General features: G+C 34.2%; 1 protein-coding gene across 1 annotated transcript in view; it reads left to right on the top strand.

Annotated features, from left to right (window-relative positions):
- The window catches only part of SNX2 (sorting nexin 2), a 54,685-nt gene extending 39,637 nt beyond the window's left edge, over positions 1–15,048 (top strand). Inside the window, exons 8-15 of the mRNA XM_032156570.2 lie at positions 888–963; positions 1,849–1,962; positions 2,216–2,309; positions 3,739–3,944; positions 11,327–11,470; positions 12,647–12,727; positions 12,843–12,914; positions 14,889–15,048. Coding sequence (XP_032012461.1) covers positions 888–963; positions 1,849–1,962; positions 2,216–2,309; positions 3,739–3,944; positions 11,327–11,470; positions 12,647–12,727; positions 12,843–12,914; positions 14,889–14,939 — 838 coding nt within the window. The 3' untranslated portion in view covers positions 14,940–15,048. The remainder of the gene's footprint in view (positions 1–887; positions 964–1,848; positions 1,963–2,215; positions 2,310–3,738; positions 3,945–11,326; positions 11,471–12,646; positions 12,728–12,842; positions 12,915–14,888) is intronic.
- The last annotated feature ends 3,095 nt before the right edge of the window (positions 15,049–18,143 follow it).

Here is an 18,143-nt window from a genome sequence, read left to right as displayed (position 1 = left end):
AACTGAAATATTACCGCATATAGTTATTAACTTGGGGAAAGGTAGCAGTTGTTTTTAATGGGATTAGATGAGTAATCGAGAATCATCAAATAGTTGACCTTATTTCCTTTTATGAAGTCATGATTGGTAATTTATTATGGGTGACAGGCACGTGTGAGCTTTTCTAATAAAGGGAAATTGATTTCATAGTGGTATTTCTAACTTTTTCATTTTTGTGCATTTTATGTGGTATTCATTTATTTCATTTTATATGATATCATATTAGATAAGACATTTACCAAAAACAGCAAAACCTTAAAAATAGAAATACTGAATAAATACCTTTGAAGAGGTATGGGGAAAATATTGAAGAAAATTTAGTTCTTATTAAGTGAGGACTAAAGCTAATTGTGATCATTTAAATATGCTGACATGCAAAAAAATATTGATAGACTCTTCCCCATTCTGATGATAATAGCAATTTAAAACTCGGTTGAGTGGAGTATATATAGTAATATTAATATGTTTCTTAGAACTCTAAAATTATAGTTGAGAACATGACTCCACCCAAAGATAAAATTATGCAACAAACTCACATACCCCTTTACAACATTAATGCTTTGCAGTGACAAGTTTGGTGAGTTATTTAACCTCTCCCCACTCCCACCCCTTGCCATTTCTCTTTTTACATAATTATGAAAACTGGATAGTATATCAGTTTTCAAAACATCAACAAAAACCTTTTTAATTATTAAATTGCTGTAAGATTCTAAGTAATTACAGTGAGAGTAGTCTAATAGGAGGTAGTGAGGACACCTTTTTTCCTAGTATTTCTATTTTTTTATCATTTTGTTGAAATATAATTCAAGATGCAACTGATAAAGGAGCAATTTTACCCTTAAATCTAGGTATCTTCAAAGAACAGTAAAACATCCAACTTTACTACAGGATCCTGATTTAAGGCAGTTCTTGGAAAGTTCAGAGGTATTATTTCTATATTAAAATTTTGCGTATGAATGTTCTTGTTGTCATTGTAATTTATATGACTATATATAGTAAATAATTGGGTCAACTACCCTGCTAAATTAGTAGCAAAATTGCTTTGATACTTGTAGGGCGATTAGTCCCTTTCTTGAACACTTAAAACAGGATTTAAGAAAGTGATTTATAAGTATTCTAACTCTGAATGCCCTAAGTTGTTCCGCAGGCATCATGTTGAAATAAGTTTATTCAGACTTCATTTTAGAGAAAGAGAAAGTTGAATGTGTATTTGCTTCTCTACATTTTGGTATCCTTATTAAGGTTTTGAAATGCAAATTTGTCACTTGAAAGAGCCTAATTTCTAAACATGATGCTCTTTTTATTTGAAATGTTTGATATATTTTTGGCTCCTAAGAGCAATTTAAGTTCTAGTTTGCATTTTTTTCTTTAATTTACTTGAGTTGCAGAATTTTTTAAAAACTCAAAATCACACAATGCTAACTGAGCATAAGGAGATTTTTCTCAAGACTTTCTTCTTTCCTTATAAACAGTTTATTTCTGTTAGCAAACAGGTGGCCAGTGTTAGGGTACTTGGCAATTTCTTAATATATTTTGACAAACAGGGTGTTTGTTCCATCTAAATGTAAACGTGCAGAAGAAAAGCAAATGGAAAGTCTATTTTTTAAGTTTTCCTTTGAGAATGTACAAGTAGTATAGTTGAGAAATTAGATCTCACTATTGAAATGTATGAGAGTGAAGGAAATACAACCTCTTTTTTAAAATTTGTGTGTGGGGCGGAGGGGGGAGGAGGGGGGATCACTTTTGTGCCTAGTTAAACCTCCAGGCTTTTAACCGGTTTGTTTGCCCTTATTTGTCATTCAATTCCAGCTGCCTAGAGCAGTTAATACACAGGCTCTGAGTGGAGCAGGAATATTGAGGATGGTGAACAAGGCTGCCGACGCTGTCAACAAAATGACAATCAAGATGAATGAATCGGATGCAGTAAGAGCTGATTTTTCGACTTGAATAATGAGATGAATTAATGAGCCCAACAATTGCATTTTAAAGCTGTGCAAGTGGAAAATAGGATATTAATTTGCTTATTGAGTTTAGTTCTCAGCCACATCAGTTGGCCACCATGGTTATACATGGTTAATTTGTTGCTTTAAAACAAGGAATGTAGCTTGCTATTGGTAACCTAATTTACAATGGTTTGTTCTTCCTAAATTAACTCCATGTTTCATTTTTTTCTTAGTGGTTTGAAGAAAAGCAGCAGCAATTTGAGAATCTGGATCAGCAACTTAGGAAACTTCATGCCAGTGTTGAAGCCTTGGTCTGTCATAGAAAAGGTTTGTTTGCCTTACTGCTTACGTGGTTAGCACCATAAAACTAATGAAAATATTTTATTTAAATTTTATGAAAATAAATATTCTGAAGTTACTGCAGAAGAGAGAAAACAATCGTTTAAGACAATGTTTTCTTGTTCAACTTTATTATTTAAATTTTTTTGTTCTATTTTGATTTAATATCTAGTTTAGAAGTACAAAAATAATGAGCTTAGAAAACTGTTAACTGGTACAGATGTGAGCTAAAAAAAAGAACAAAGAAAACTATATTTGAGTTTTGGATTAAAACGGTCACTTGAGATTAACTTGTTAAGTATAGTTACAGTTAAATGGATGAAGAGGTCTTATCAATTAATAACTTTGATTATAATAAAAAACTTGAGATTTGAAAATTGCTTTTTGGAAATTTTTTGGAAAGTATTTGTTTTGTGTGTCTATTTCCTGTAAAACCCTTTGAAGTATTTTCATCATTTTTGAACTACAATATTGAAAAATCTGGAGATTTTGCTAAAAATTCATAGAAAATTTGAGTTGTAATATTTTAATCCACAGTGAAATTACAGTTTTTTGGTTTATTTTTAAAGAATCCAACAATGTAAATATCAATTGTCCAAGATATTTAATAAGCAAATAATATGTAACATTACCAGCGATACATTTTATTAAAATAATTATAGAAACTTACTAATACATTTATTATTGAAAGTAGTTTGTAACAGCTTTTGCCATTTGAATTATATATATCTCTTAGGGAAAGGGCTTTTTTGGAGAACTTTACATAATGTAGAGCAATGGAGCAGTTTCCAGGCAGTGTAATTATTAGTCACTGACAGTATTCAGCCTGTAAACATCTACTTTTCTTTATTTGAAATATCTGAAATGATCACATTCTAAATCTTTTTAGAAATTCTAATATTTTACTGAGATTGTTGTACAACAAAGGAAAGAAACAAAATTTATGTTGTGTATATAATTTTACCTTTGCTCCTGTTAGCTAAATAATATTCTCATTAAAATTATAGATGTTATTTTCAATGACAAATGTTTAAAGGCCAGAAATGTGGTATAAATCAATTGTGAGTATTACCAGTTCTTCTCATATTAAAAATATATTTCATTTTTAGGAATGGACAGAGAAACTGAACACTGTGGGAGAAAAAACAGGAGGCAGATTTTTATATTAAATGATTTAAACATAGTTCATCCCTTTGGAATATAAGCAGTGATTTGTCTGTGTTTTCAGTAGATCTCCGAGCACTTGGCATTTATGCCTGAGGCATTTTAATGACTAATTGTTTCATATTAATTAATTTACAATATTATTTGAGCAACTTGTGAATAAGTAAAATTTAGAGAAAAGTGGAAAAATCAATACAATATTTTCAAATTTTATGAGTGAACACTAAAATTGCATGCTTTTTTTAAATTTCAGAACTTTCAGCCAACACAGCTGCCTTTGCTAAAAGTGCTGCCATGTTAGGTAATTCTGAGGATCATACAGCTTTATCTAGAGCTTTGTCTCAGCTTGCAGAGGTTGAGGAGAAGATAGACCAGTTACATCAAGAACAAGCTTTTGCTGACTTTTACATGTTTTCAGAACTACTTAGTGACTACATTCGTCTTATTGCTGCAGTGAAAGTAAGCCCTTTCTTGCATGCTGCTCACTTGTGTCGTGTACTTTAAAAAGTATTTTGTTGCCTATTAATTATGTATTTACATGTCTTGATTCCTCCTATACTAGCATGAATAAAATGGCTTCAAGATAAGTATACATAGTACTTTCTTCCCTATGACTTGCACAGTACAATAGATAGAATTAATGTTTTTAACAGGTCTAAGGATGACAGATAAGATAGAAAACATTATACATTTACTTATGTATTTGCTTATACAAGTTTGGAGCTAACTAATAGTGTTTGTTTGCTCATTCTAGCACTAACTGAAACTACTCACTGTACTCTATTATCATTAGTAAAGCTGACTGTGTAATAAATAGGATAAAACCAGAAACGATTATTGCAGTGAATATGTTTAATGGAGGCTTCATCATGAATTTGGATGTAATCAGATTTTGTATCCTCAAATGTGTAGTCACCATGTGTTTATAGATGAGATGGGACTAGATTAGATCATAAATTGTGTTATTGAGTGGCAATACTTAAATATAATAGTCCAATTTCTGAATAGTTGAGAAAGTAATCCAGTTAGTAAAAATTAGTATTCTACAGATATCTGCAGTATTCAGACGGTTAAACTGAACTGAACGTTACTCAGTGTATCCTGTCTCAGAAGATACTTTAAGATCTTTGAATTTTTGTTACGGATATTAGTTATCATGGGGTTTGGGGGGTACTGGGTATTTACCTTTTACCTTGAATTTAAACATCTAGAAAGTTAATGAGATCTTGTTTCTTTCTTATGCAAAATTTTTTCAGCTAAAGTCTGTGATCAAGATGAGTTAGTACTCATCTACAGTGAGCATATTTATTGATGGTTCTGTTCTCAAGCGACTGATGACATTTATTACTAGAGCATTCTTAGCACTTCAGAATGGTGCTTCCTTTTATTTGGTAAAATTGCCAATTTTACTTGTATTTTACTGTTTTAAATGTTGTTCCTTATGCTGTTGGTGATTAATTTTTCAGTATTTAGAAATGTTAATATAGATAGCAGTTGTCAGAGTATATATACTTCATTATGTATAGGCAGCTTGTGATGTACGGAGATCCAGTTTACAGATTTGTCCCACCTACTCTCACTTCTTACCAAAGCGCCCAATATCATGAGAGCTGTTGTAAAAAAGTGTGGCACTTCCAACAAACTTTTGGGTCAAAAAAGGGGAGTTGGGCAGTGTCTGTAAGAATACATATCTGGGCCGGGCGCTGTGGCTCACGCCTGTAATCCCAGCACTTTGGGAGGCCGAGGCGGGTGGATCACGAGGTCAGGAGATCAAGACCATCCTGGCCAACATGGTGAAACCCTGGCTCTACTAAAAATACAAAAATTAGCTGGACATGGTGGCGTATGCCTGTAATCCTAGCTACTCAGGAGGCTGAGGCAGGAGAATCACCTGAACCAGGGAGTCAGAGGTTGCAGTGAGCCGAGATCGCGCCACTGCACTCCAGCCTGGCGACGGAGAGACTCCATCTCAAAAAAAAAAAAAAAAAAAAGAATACATATCTGCTAATAACAGCTAGCCTGGAAAAAGACCCCCTGGCAGTGATGGCCTGCCTGTGTAATGGATATTGATCCCTCAAAAACAGCTTTCCTCATACCGTGTTTTTGCTGTGTTACTGTTTCCTGAAATTAGTTATATTCATGTTTTCCAAAATATTTTCTATAGAACACTGGCACCAAAAGATGGATTACAGTTAGCTAAGTTTGGGAAGTTATGTATATAGTATCCCTGTTTGCAAGATTCAGAATGCCTTTTAAAAGCTCAGAACTGGTTAGGAGTGAAAAAGAAAACAAATTTTAATCCAGAGGCTTCTAAATTCATTTGAACAAGAATTATTTTCCACCAAATATCTATTTACATATATGGAACACATTTGTGGAAATACTGAATTAATGATTCATTGACTAAAAGAGTTAAAGAGCTGTGGTCAAGTTGCCTTCAGGTAAATTAAGCTCTTTAAGATTAGTTTCTACTGAAACCTAGCTCAGATCAACTACACAAAAGGAATTAAGATATTATGGAAGGAGGTGACAGGTAATTTTTATGGTTTTTGTTTTTGTCCTATTCTTTGTTTTAAACTAATTCATTTGTATTTGAAAAAATAATGCACATACATGACAGTTCTAATAGCTCAGCAAGGTAAATTTGCCTGCGGAACTGAGACCTGTAGTCTCTGACCTCAGTCATAAACTGTTAGGTTCTTGTGTGTCTTTACAGAATTAGCTATGCATGTACATGAAGCTAATTCACCCTCTGTCTGTTTATTCCTTCCATCCCCTTCTCTCCCTCCCTTCCTTTCTCAAAAAGGAATATACTGTGTGTAGTGTTCTTTGTCTGCTTTTTACACCCACTCCACTTAATAGAGCATTCTCGCTATCAACATAAGTAGATGTCTTTTTTTTTTTTTTGTCAGGCGGAGACTCGCTCTGTCGCCCAGGCTGCAGTGCAGTGGCATGATTTCGGCTCACTGCAAGCTCCGCCTCCAGGTTCACGCCATTCTCCTGCCTCAGCCTTCTGAGTAGCTGGGACTATAGGCACCCACCATCACGCCTGGCTAATTTTTTTGTATTTTTAATAGAGACGAGGTTTCACCGTGTTAGCCAGGATGGTCTCAATCTCCTGACCTCATGATCCACCAGCCTCAGCCTCCCAAAGTGCTGGGATTACAGGCGTGAGCCATTGCGCCCGGCTGGTAGATGTCTTTTTAATGGTTGTATAGCATTCCATCATATAACATTTAGATATACCTTGAATTATAGTCTAGTCTTTTAAAAAATCAAGTATTTTGATAACTCTTTGGACATAAAGATTCTATAAGTAGAATTGCTGACCAGAGGGTATATGCATTTTAAATTTCAATAAGTATTGCCAAATTACTGTTCAAAAAGATTTTACTTTGTACCCTAACCTAGCTAAACCTATGTGTTTCTTTTTACTACCAACCGAGAATGAAGGTTTTTTGTTTTATAAGTTGTCGTTTACTTAGTGTGAATCAAGACATCTTTACAAATGATAAACCATTTACATTTCTTTTTCTTTCTTTTTTTGTTTTGAGATGGAGTCTTGCTTTGTCGCCAGGCTAGAGGGCAGTAGCACGATCTTGGCTCACTACAACCTCCGCCTCCTAGGTTCAAGCAATTCTGCCTCAGCCTCCTGAGTAGCTGGGACTATAGGCATATGCCACCACAGCCAGCTAATTTTTCTATTTTTAGTAGAGACGAGGTTTCACCTTGCCCGGATGGTCTCCATCTCTTGACCTTGTGATTTACTCACCTTGGCCTCCCAAAGCACTGGGATTACAGGCATGAGCCACCGCACCCGACCCTACATTTCTTTTTCTGTGAATGAACTCTTCATGTCCTTTGCCCAGTTTTTGTTTGCTTATTATCTATTTCGAATAGGTGCTTATTATTAATTAACCTTTGGTTTTATCCATATCGAGCATACTTTTCTGATGATAGTTCTTCAAATTGGGAGTACTTTGGGGATTAATATAGAGCCATTGTTGGGATCAAAGAACATCAGGAATTGGAACACTAAAGAAAAAGCTAAATTTTACCCATTTCAAAATATTGCCTAAGCCTGGCATTGTGTCAGGAAACTCCTGTTTTCCTCTTTTGTATAGTACATAGTCTCTGCAATTTAGAACTATAAGTTTTGGCTGTATCCTTACAAGCATTGTCATGTATTGGGCTTCTTTGAACCACTAGAGTAGGGTCAGAGATTGAGGGCAATGGTTCTTAATGTTTTTAGCACTAGAACTCTTCATAAATAATTTTTGGGGATCCCAATTTATAAAACATACTAAAAAAATTTATTTAACTAAAAGATGGGTTCCCCAAGGGGTTTAAATACTTTATTGTTTGGCTATAAATACTCAGCACCTCTTCAGAACTCCATGAAGCTGGGCAGCATATTTTCAGATTAACTGAATTACAATATGATAATAATTAAAATTGTAGCATCAAATTTCCTGATGGGCCAAAAAAACTGTTAGACATCTACAGTCTTGTCTGAGAGCAGCTTGCATACAAATGTATGCCATAAATTAACAGAGGAATGGAGGTCCTAAATGGATGATCCGTGTAAACTTATCCCTCTTATAATGGTTCTACTAGAGTGGATTAGTATCTTGACATACAAAGGGAAACATTGTTACGATTTAATTGATTTAATATAGCATTGTTAGAAGTTTGAGTGGTGCTGGTTCTTTTTTATTTTCTGTTATTTTGTTACAAAGGAAAGAAAACAAACGAAGAAAAAGTTAATTTGTATATTTAAGATTAATTTTTTTTCCTGAAATAACCTGACTTTAGTAGTCTTACCTTTATCATAGCTCCTACATCTGTACCACAATAAACATGTCCTGGTCCTAGAATACTATGAGATAATAAATTGGACAGGGACCAAATTAGTTTAGATTTAGCTTATCAGTGGAAAAGCTGGTTTATGTATACATTGAGAACTTAAGCAAATATTGAATTAAAGGGCATGTTCATTAGCTTTTTCCCTGTATTGGTACATATTTTAAGGAATCAAATTGTTACTGAACAGAGGAATTTATAAATGAAGAAAAGATATGGCCCTGTTTCCCTAAAGCAAGACTAGGCCTAAAATCTTACATTGCTTTTTGGTGGTCGTGTGTATGTGTGTGTTTGTGTGTATAGGAAGTGAGAGGTATTGTTTGTCTTAAGCTTTCCAACATGTGGTCGTGTGTGTGTGTGTGTGTGTGTCTGTGTGTGTGTATGTGTAGGAAGTGAGAGGGATTGTTTGTGTTAAGCTTTCCAGCATGCGGCCGGGGACAGCTTTGAATACAGCCCAACACAAATTCACAAACTTTATTAAAATGTCATGGCCGGGCGTGGTGGCTCATGCCCTGTAATCCCAGCATTTTGGGAGGCCGAGGCGGGCAGATCATGAGGTCAGGAGATGGAGACCATCCTGGCTAACACAGTGAAACCCCATCTCTACTAAAAATAAAAATAAATTAGCTGGGCATGGTGGCGGGCGCCTGTAGTCCCAGCTACTCAGGAGGCTGAGGCAGGAGAATGGCATGAACCCGGGAGGCAGAGCTTGCAGTGAGCTGAGATCCGCGCCACTGCACTCCAGCCTGGGCGACAGAGCAAGACTCTGTCTCAAAAAAAAAAAAAAAAAAAATTGTAAAAAACACTGATGACTTTTTTTTTTTTTTTTTTAAGCTCATCACTTAGTGTTAGTGTTAGTATGTTTTATGTGTGGCCCAAGACAATTCTTCTTCCAGTGTGGCCCAGGGAAGCCAAAGGATTGAACACTGCTGTTTTAAATGACAGTGACTTTTTCTGAATCTATTTGTGTTAGATGTGTTACTTTTGGATTTTAGCCTAACTTAATTTGACTAAAGCAAAGTTAATTTATAATAAGGGATGTTTTAGGAAAAACATATTTTAAATATAAGAAAAGCAGACAAAGGGGACAGTAAGATTCACTTAATAATGTAAGAAAAATTATCTGAGAAGACAAATTAAATATAGCGAAGTGGATTTAAATACCCATAGATAAGGTGCTTTGACTGCCAGTTTGCCCTGGATAGCTGTTGTCCTGGTTAATTTAAAATGTTCACAATCCTAAAGAATTCCTTTGGAAAAATACTTTGGTTTCTGGTTGATTGGATTTTTTAATGCTATTGTCACATTTTAAAAAATTGCCATATGATATAAATGCTGTCTAGTTATACATTTTTTCCATAATACTAAGCTATCCTTTGCACTTTTAATAGAAAGCTTAACAGTTAACTACGTTTACATATGTATGTTATTTAGAAGTAGTCCATAATGGCTGTACCTACTGATTATTTTTTTTTTTTTTTTTTTTTGAGACAGAGTCTCGCTGTGTCACCCAGGCTGGAGTTCAGTGGCGCAATCTCGGCTCACTGCAAGCTCCGCCTCCCGGGTTCACGCCATTCTCCTGCCTCAGCCTCTCCGAGTAGCTGGGACTACAGGCGCCCGCCACCACGCCCGGCTAATTTTTTTTTTTTTATATTTTTTAGTAGAGACGGGGTTTCACCGTGGTCTCGATCTCCTGACCTCGTGATCCGCCCGCCTCGGCCTCCCAAAGTGCTGGGATTACAAGCGTGAGCCACCGCGCCCGGCCTGTACCTACTGATTATTAAGCATCCACTAGGTTAAGTCACTATGCAATAACATACTCCTCATGTTATTTCTAATCCATAAATGTAGACATCACTTCCTACCTTTCATATTTGGGATCATTACAGCTTGGAGAAGTTGAGTGAATTTACCCATGGTCATACAGTGACAAAACTAATATTAGAACCAAATTTGATTTTCTCCAAAGCCTGCTTTTTAAAAATACACTACCTACATATTTTTCTCTTCAGCAGATCCCTATAGGAACATGTATTTTTACTGCTTCATGGTTCAAAAAGTTTTTTATTTGGAATAAATTAAAATAACTCAGGTTTAGTGCTTCCTGGTTCACCCAATTTACTAATGTTCACTTCATGAATGTTTGATTAGTAATTACTAAAATAATTTTAATATTTATCTAACATCAAGCCAGAAAGGGGATTCTTAGTGGGTTCTCCCATCCTATCCATCATTTTTTTCATGAGACTTCTAATTACTCTAATTTGTCCATACTTCATTTATTTTCTCTATTCACTTGCCCTTGCTCTGCCAGACTCCTTGAGAGAAGTCATGGATTTGGTTGACTTATTGTATTAGGATCGTTTTGTCTATTTCTTTAGTTCTGCGGTGTATATATAAAAAATATGTATAGTCCTCTTCGTCTTTTGCCCTTTTCATCTTAAGACTGTCTTTTTATTCATTTTGTTATATTTTACTTTTTGATTGCTTTGCCTTTTTTTATTTGCTATGGTAATTTCTTCTACCACATATCTTATGAGTTTTTCCCATTTTGTCTTTTCAATTTCAGACATGTTTCTAATACTTAATATGCTTCTAATATTATTTAGTGGGAAAATTTCCAGTGTAGGTATGACACTAGCATTTTCCTATTAAAGACATCTTTCTTCAAAGCATAAAACGCTGTTATAAATCTTATAAACCATATTTAAAGCCCTAAAGGCTAGTGATGAAATGGGTTTTGAATGTAGTTTTTATTCTGAACATGTTTCATCCAGTGACAGGGTTTTTTTGTTTTAAGCAAATGAATATGGAGATTATTTTCTTTAATATTGGCATACTTATTTTCAGTATCTTAGTATATTAGAATAGCACTTAAATACTTGGTTTTATTGCTCTCAGTATTATAACACTTCGAGTGTTATGAAAGTATTTTAAATGTTACTCTTACTTAATAACATTATGTCATTCACTTATAGGGTGTGTTTGACCATCGAATGAAGTGCTGGCAGAAATGGGAAGATGCTCAAATTACTTTGCTCAAAAAACGTGAAGCTGAAGCAAAAATGATGGTTGCTAACAAACCAGATAAAATACAGCAAGCTAAAAATGAAATAAGAGAGGTGATTACTAAATGCTTTATCTCTTAAGTTTTTCATGAGTCATTCATATATACATAATTTTTCATAATTTTTTTCTAAACCATTCAACACTTAGCTATTTTTGCATATTTTTATGAACTGTGTTAGAATTACTTTAACATTTTAATCATTATTAAAATCTCCAGAGCCCTTTGTTACTTATGGAATGGATAAAGAAGCATACAAGGAAAACAGCTAAAATTAACCTTTACATTAATAATTACACATTTATTATTAGATGGTTAATTTTATTTCAGATTATTATTTTGTGTCTAAAAATGGTTTTAGAGCTAGATCTCTCCCACATTTAGCTGTCCAGGCAACATTATCCCCCCATATATATGTATTATATATGGTATTTTAGTGAATTTATATAAGTTTATTATAATTTATACACTTTTCTTACCATGCTTCAATAAGGAAATTGAAGAGGTAGGACAACCTTTATATTACTAAAAATAAATGTACCTGCCCTTTGAAGAGTATGTACCAGTGTTTTGGTTACATAGTGGGAAAAATATCATTTCATTGCTTAAATCTTCAGTTATTTTAGTTGTTTCATTGTTCACTAATCACAACATTTTGTTGTTTCTGTACTGAATTTAATATTTATTGATGGTCTTCAGTAGACCATAATTCCACATTTTTTTCCAATCTGGTCATTTTACCATTACAAAAATATTTTTAAAATGTTTACCATGTAATTTTCCTAATTTAAAGTATTTCCATCAGCATATAAATTTTGATGAACATATATCCTTGTATTTAACAGTATTGATATATTCTGAAGTAATTACTGATATAAAAAAGTAATTAAGAAAATTACACTGTAACACTGATAATTTATTTTGTGGTGAATTTTATGCCCAAAATCTTTCCTCTTATATTTAATTAAGCTTTGGACATTGTAGTTTATTAAGTACAGTATTGAAATATCTTAATATTGAGCAAATCTGTGGAATATTAATGGAAATGAAGCTAACATGCGTTTCTATTGGTTGAAAGTTAAGTGCAATTTCTGTTGATGCTAAATTGTGCATTGCCAATATTGAGCTTTCTCAGGATTTTCAGGCATTGTGATTAAATTGAGTGGTCTTGACAGTACTATACTTTTTTTTTGAGATAAGCATAAAATATTTCTTTGTTTGTTTTTATTAGTGGGAGGCGAAAGTGCAACAAGGGGAAAGAGATTTTGAACAGATATCTAAAACGATTCGAAAAGAAGTGGGAAGATTTGAGGCATGTATAATAATTTTGCATTTATCTTAACAACATGGTCACATTTTGCTGCAATTTTGTGGTAAAGTTGAATTTAGCTTTCTACTAACGGACTTTTTAAAATGTACTTCAACAGAAAGAACGAGTGAAGGATTTTAAAACCGTTATCATCAAGTACTTAGAATCACTAGTTCAAACACAACAACAGGTAAGCCATTTTTGTTTATAACTTAAACTTCTAGAATTTGTTTTTGGTGTACTTTCTTATTTTAAAAAGATGATTAATGAACTCGGCATCTAAACTCAAGAATAAGAAATGGAAGACAGAAAGCCAGTGATGGTAAAGGATAAAATGGTAAACTAATTGGAAACTATCTCAGCTTTTTTTTTTTTTTTTGCCTCTGCTTAACACTAAGGCAGAGATAGACTTTTACCAGTTTTAGGCCATCAGAAACCTCATGGGCAACTTTCCCCTTTCACTGTCTTTCTAGTTTGTTTTCCTTGTTGGTCAGACCTGTTTGAGTAAATTCTCATAGTAAGTGTGAGAATATTAACAAATAGAACTTAAGCTAAATAGAACTTAAGCATAACAAATAGAACTTAAGCTAAACACTTGCAGAATTAAAAAAAAAACTGTACTGTTTTCATTTTTGCTTTATTTTGTTTGGGGTTGGTGGTGGTTGAATGCTGCAAGTGGCATTTGTCTCATTTACCATGGATTTTAATGGCATATTAAATAAAAAGATAATCGCAGAAAATTTTCCTGTATATTTTAATGTAAATTAGAGTCACAGGTCAAGTAATTTAATATCTTGAAGGATTTTTTCCTTCCAATTTTAAAATATGTGGATCTAGAATGTCATTTGTGTAAAACATAATAGGTTGTTTTTGAATTAAGTAGTATGATGTCTTCAAATTGTCTTTAATTTTTATTTAAACAGCTCATGAAGTTAAATTTTTTAAAATATGAAAATAAGTCATTTAAGCTTGTTTTTAAAGGAATTGTTTTAAACATGACTTCAGTTTATATTTCAATCTGTTCTCTGGACTATTCAAGGAAGACTGACAGCTAATTCTATCCAGTCCTTTTTTTTTTCTTGTTCAATATTTTCTTCCTCCTTATATCCCATTTTTTTGGTCTAGCAATAACGTAAACTGTCAGTATGCTCTGAATTGGGAAATCCTGTCACTTTATGCTGGAAAAGGTCATTGTAGTTGTATTATTTACTTTAATATATGGTAACACTGTTCTATGTAAAATTTTGCATAAAACAAAAAATTGTACATTAAAAGAACTCTATTATTTTACATCAAAAACTAAAAGTAGCCAAGAGTAATTAATGTTTTAAATAATTTATATATGAAATATATTGACGAACTTCAGATAAGGAAATTAAAATGATTCCTTTAAGAACCAGACATTGGCCGGGCGCAGCGGCTCATGCCTGTAATCTCAGCATGTTGGGAGGCCGAGGCGGGTGGATCACCTGAGGTCAGGAGTTTGAGACCAGCCTGGCTAACGTGGAGAAACCCCGTCTCTACTAAAAATACAAAAAAATTAGCTGGGCGTGGTGGCGCGCCTGTAATCCCAGCTACTCAGGAGGCTGAGGCAGGGAATCCCTTGAACTGGGAGGTGGAGGTTGCAGTGAGCCGAGGTCGTGCCACTGCACTCCGGTCTGGGCAACAAGAGTGAAACTCCGCCTCAAGAAAACAAAACAAAAAAACCCCAGACATTAGTAAGTATTAGTCATTGTTAGTTAGCTATTTGTATAGTTCTTTAATGTTGTTTTTGTTTTTGTTTTTTTTGAGACGGAGTCTTGCTCTGTTGTCTAGGTTGGAGTGCAGTGGTGTGATCTTGGCTCACTGCAACCTCTGCCTCCTGGGTTCAAGCGATTCTTGTACCTCAGCCTCCCCAGTAGCTGGGATTACAGGCGAGTGCCGGATTGGCAGGCTAATTTTTGTATTTTTAGTAGAGACGGGGTTTCACCATGTTGGCCAGGCTAGTCTCAAACTCCTGACATCAGGTGATCCACCCACCTCAGCCTCCCAAAGTGCTGGAATTACAGGTGTGAGCCACCCCTCCCGGCTTATGTAGATTTTTTTTTTAATGCTGTATGGGATATATGCATATAAATGACAAAAAGGTAATGAGAATAACTTATATTTTAATTATCATTCACAGCTGATAAAATACTGGGAAGCATTCCTACCTGAAGCCAAAGCCATTGCCTAGCAATAAGATTATTGCCGTTAAGAAGACCTTGGATGTTGTTCCAGTTATGCTGAATTCCACAGTGAAATCATTTGAAACCATCTAAATAAACCACTATATATTTTATGAATTACATGTGGTTTTATATATATATATACACACACACACACACTCTCTGACATTTTATTACAAGCTGCATGTCCTGACCCTCTTTGAATTAAGTGGACTGTGGCATGACATTCTGCAGTACTTTGCTGAATTGAACACTACTGTGTCTTAAATACTTGCACTAAATAGTGCACTGCAAGACCAGAAAATTTTACAATATTTTTTCTTTACAGTATGTTCTGTAGTATGTTCACCCTCTTTATGAAGTGAATTATCAATGCTTTGAATAATGTTCACTTACACATTCCTGTACAGAAATTACGATTTTGTGATTACAGTAATAAAATGATATTCCTTGTGAAATATTAGTAACAAATTATTTGGGTATTTAAACATTAGGAATCTTTTCAAAGCATTTTTAATAGGAAGAAATTTTTCTTCTAGATGTATATAGATGATGCTATGATTCCTTAATTATTTTAATTGACAAAGCTGAACTCATTAAATGACTAAATGAAGCTTAAGTTTTCTTATGAAACCATCATAAATCAAAGAACATTTGTCTCTTGCTTGTCTTGGGTAAAGAAGAGAATAATTGTCTTTGCTTGTTTTTAACCATCTCTATTACAAGTGCCCAATTTAAGAATTAGGAAAAAAATGTATTTATATACTTTTACAAGTCCCATGGATTTTGTTCATCTTCTCGTTATCTTCAGAATCTTGTACTTTGCATATATTTAATTTATTCTTGTCTTTTTTTTTTCTTTCTTTTAAACTAAAAGTATATCATCTGTGCTCACAGTTGACAAGGAATGGTACCATGTTAAAATATACCATGATTTGATGAATAAGCAAGCACAACACAAAGCAAATTTGAAGTAAAGTGAAATTTAGTTTGCCTTGGGTAATGTTTTTACCCATTCTGTATGCTACTTAGACAGCTGTTATCTAATCCTTAATGCTGATGAAACTTTAAGTTATGGCTCGGTGTGGTGGCTGACGCCTGTAATCCCAGCACTTTGGGAGGCTGAAGTGGGTGGATCACCTGAGGTCAGGAGTTCAAGACTAGCCTGGCCAACATGGTGAAACTCCGTCTCTACTAAAAATACAAAAATTCGCTGGGTGTGGTGGGCCGTGCTTGTAGTCCCAGTTACTCAGGAGGCTGAGGCACGAGAATCGCTTGAACCAGGAAGGCGGAGGTTGCAGTGAGCCAAGATCGTGCCATTGCACTCCAGCCTAGGCAACAAGAGCAAAACTCTATCTCAAAAAAAAAATGATGACTGGTGTCAGAGCTATTTTTGTTTTTTAAAAAATATTCTTACAAACACCCCTCTTCTTGAGCTTAACCACCACATGTCCCTTCCATAGGAACAAGATATGGTATGTGTAACTAAGTCCTCTCTAGTGAGTCACTGGATAAAATTTATATATCAAAGTATCCTTAGCATGTGTTTGCTTCTGCTTTAGTTGAAATGTTAAGTCTTCTATAGGTGTTATTCATATTTATACTCCCACACCCCAGAAGAGTGGCTGATACATTATAGGTTAATAATAAAGGCTTGATGGGCCAGGCACAGTGACTCACATGCCTGTAGTCCCAGCTTCTTGGGAGGCTGTGGCAGGAGGATCTCTTGAGCCCAGGAGTTTGAGGCTATAGTACACTATGATCATGCCTGTGAATACCCATTGCCCTACAGCCAGCCTGGACAACATAGTGAGACTGTGTCTCTAAAAAAAATGAAGACTTGATGAGTTGAACCGGGAAAACAAACGTTTGCTGTTCTAAGAAGAAACTGAAGCAGAAATAGTACAATCATCTTTTGTTGCTTCTGAGAATACTTTTCAGAAATGAATAATTCATAGTAATATATATCAGATGCTGTCTTGCTCCTCCATTAATATGGAGCAAAAGATAGGCTTACCAGGAATAGTTTCACTAGAATGATGTCCTAGTGTTATATCCACAGTTATATTACTTAGAAAGTTTACACATGGGATAGTTATTAAAGTTATTATTAAAATCTTCCATTCAGATGTGGTACATTAGAATATTCAGTACCTCCAAGTAAAATAATAAATATTTTCAGCCTTGATTAAACTGTAGACTCCATTCCAGACTTCCATTTCCCTTGCCCACATTTATTAAAAGATGAGTGTGCTGGAAATTTCAAGTATTATATGAGCCTGTGATACCTACCAGTACTTAAACAGGATTTAATTATTTCAACACTCCATCCATCAATCTTCATTTCTCCTGTTAAGATAAAAATGCTTTCATCCCAAATAAATAAAACGAGAACATTAATAGTGCTAATAATATAATCTTTTCGTTGGCTAGGTCTGAATTTAATGTTTTTTTTTTTTTTTAATGAGATCAAAAGTTAAGGACTAAGGCAGCAAAATATTGTGAAACAAGCTGAACTTGGGATCAACATACATTTGTTCAGTCTTGTTTCATTTAGTAGCTGTATGACTTTGGGCATATCACTTAAATCTCTTACCTATAAAACAAGTACATAAAACTCTTGATTTCTGAAGTGCCTTTCTACTTTAGTTTGTTTAAAATATCAAACTTCAATATAAATATTGTGTTGGAAAACAATTCTAATCAGAACTTCTATTAAGTAAAACAAGACAAAATGTGTGTAAAAATATGACTTCTAACACATAGATTTCCTTGATTGTATTTTCTACTGAACTATTTTCAAGTATTCAGCTTGTTTTATACAGATATATTAATCTCAAAATAACTTTGTTTCATTGTTGCTACTCCTTAAAATTTTATTATCTAGATCTAGTAAAGTTTTCTGCATTCATTGCATTAATGTTGGTTCAAAAGTAATTGCATCCTTTGTCATTATATAAATTGTTTTCTAAATGGCTTTAACTATGACATAAGCCTTTTAACATAATCACCTTTCTTTAAAGGAGGAAGTCACATGAGTAGAGAAGGAAAGTTATATTCCTTTACAAATGCTCTTAATTTTAATGTCTAAGGGAATTATAGAAACTTCCATTATTCTGCCTTAAATAGGGATGTTACTTCAGTTTTCTTGTCATGGCTCCCTGCATGGGCAGTCATGTTAACAAGAGTCAGGGAGATAGCAGATATTCCGT

The sequence above is a fragment of the Hylobates moloch genome, unplaced genomic scaffold (assembly GCF_009828535.3).
Source record: "Hylobates moloch isolate HMO894 unplaced genomic scaffold, HMol_V3 SCAFFOLD_6, whole genome shotgun sequence".
In the NCBI taxonomy this organism is placed as follows: Eukaryota; Metazoa; Chordata; class Mammalia; order Primates; family Hylobatidae; genus Hylobates; species Hylobates moloch.
The sequence above is the reverse complement of the archived record's forward strand: the minus strand, read 5'-3'. Positions and strand labels throughout refer to the sequence as shown.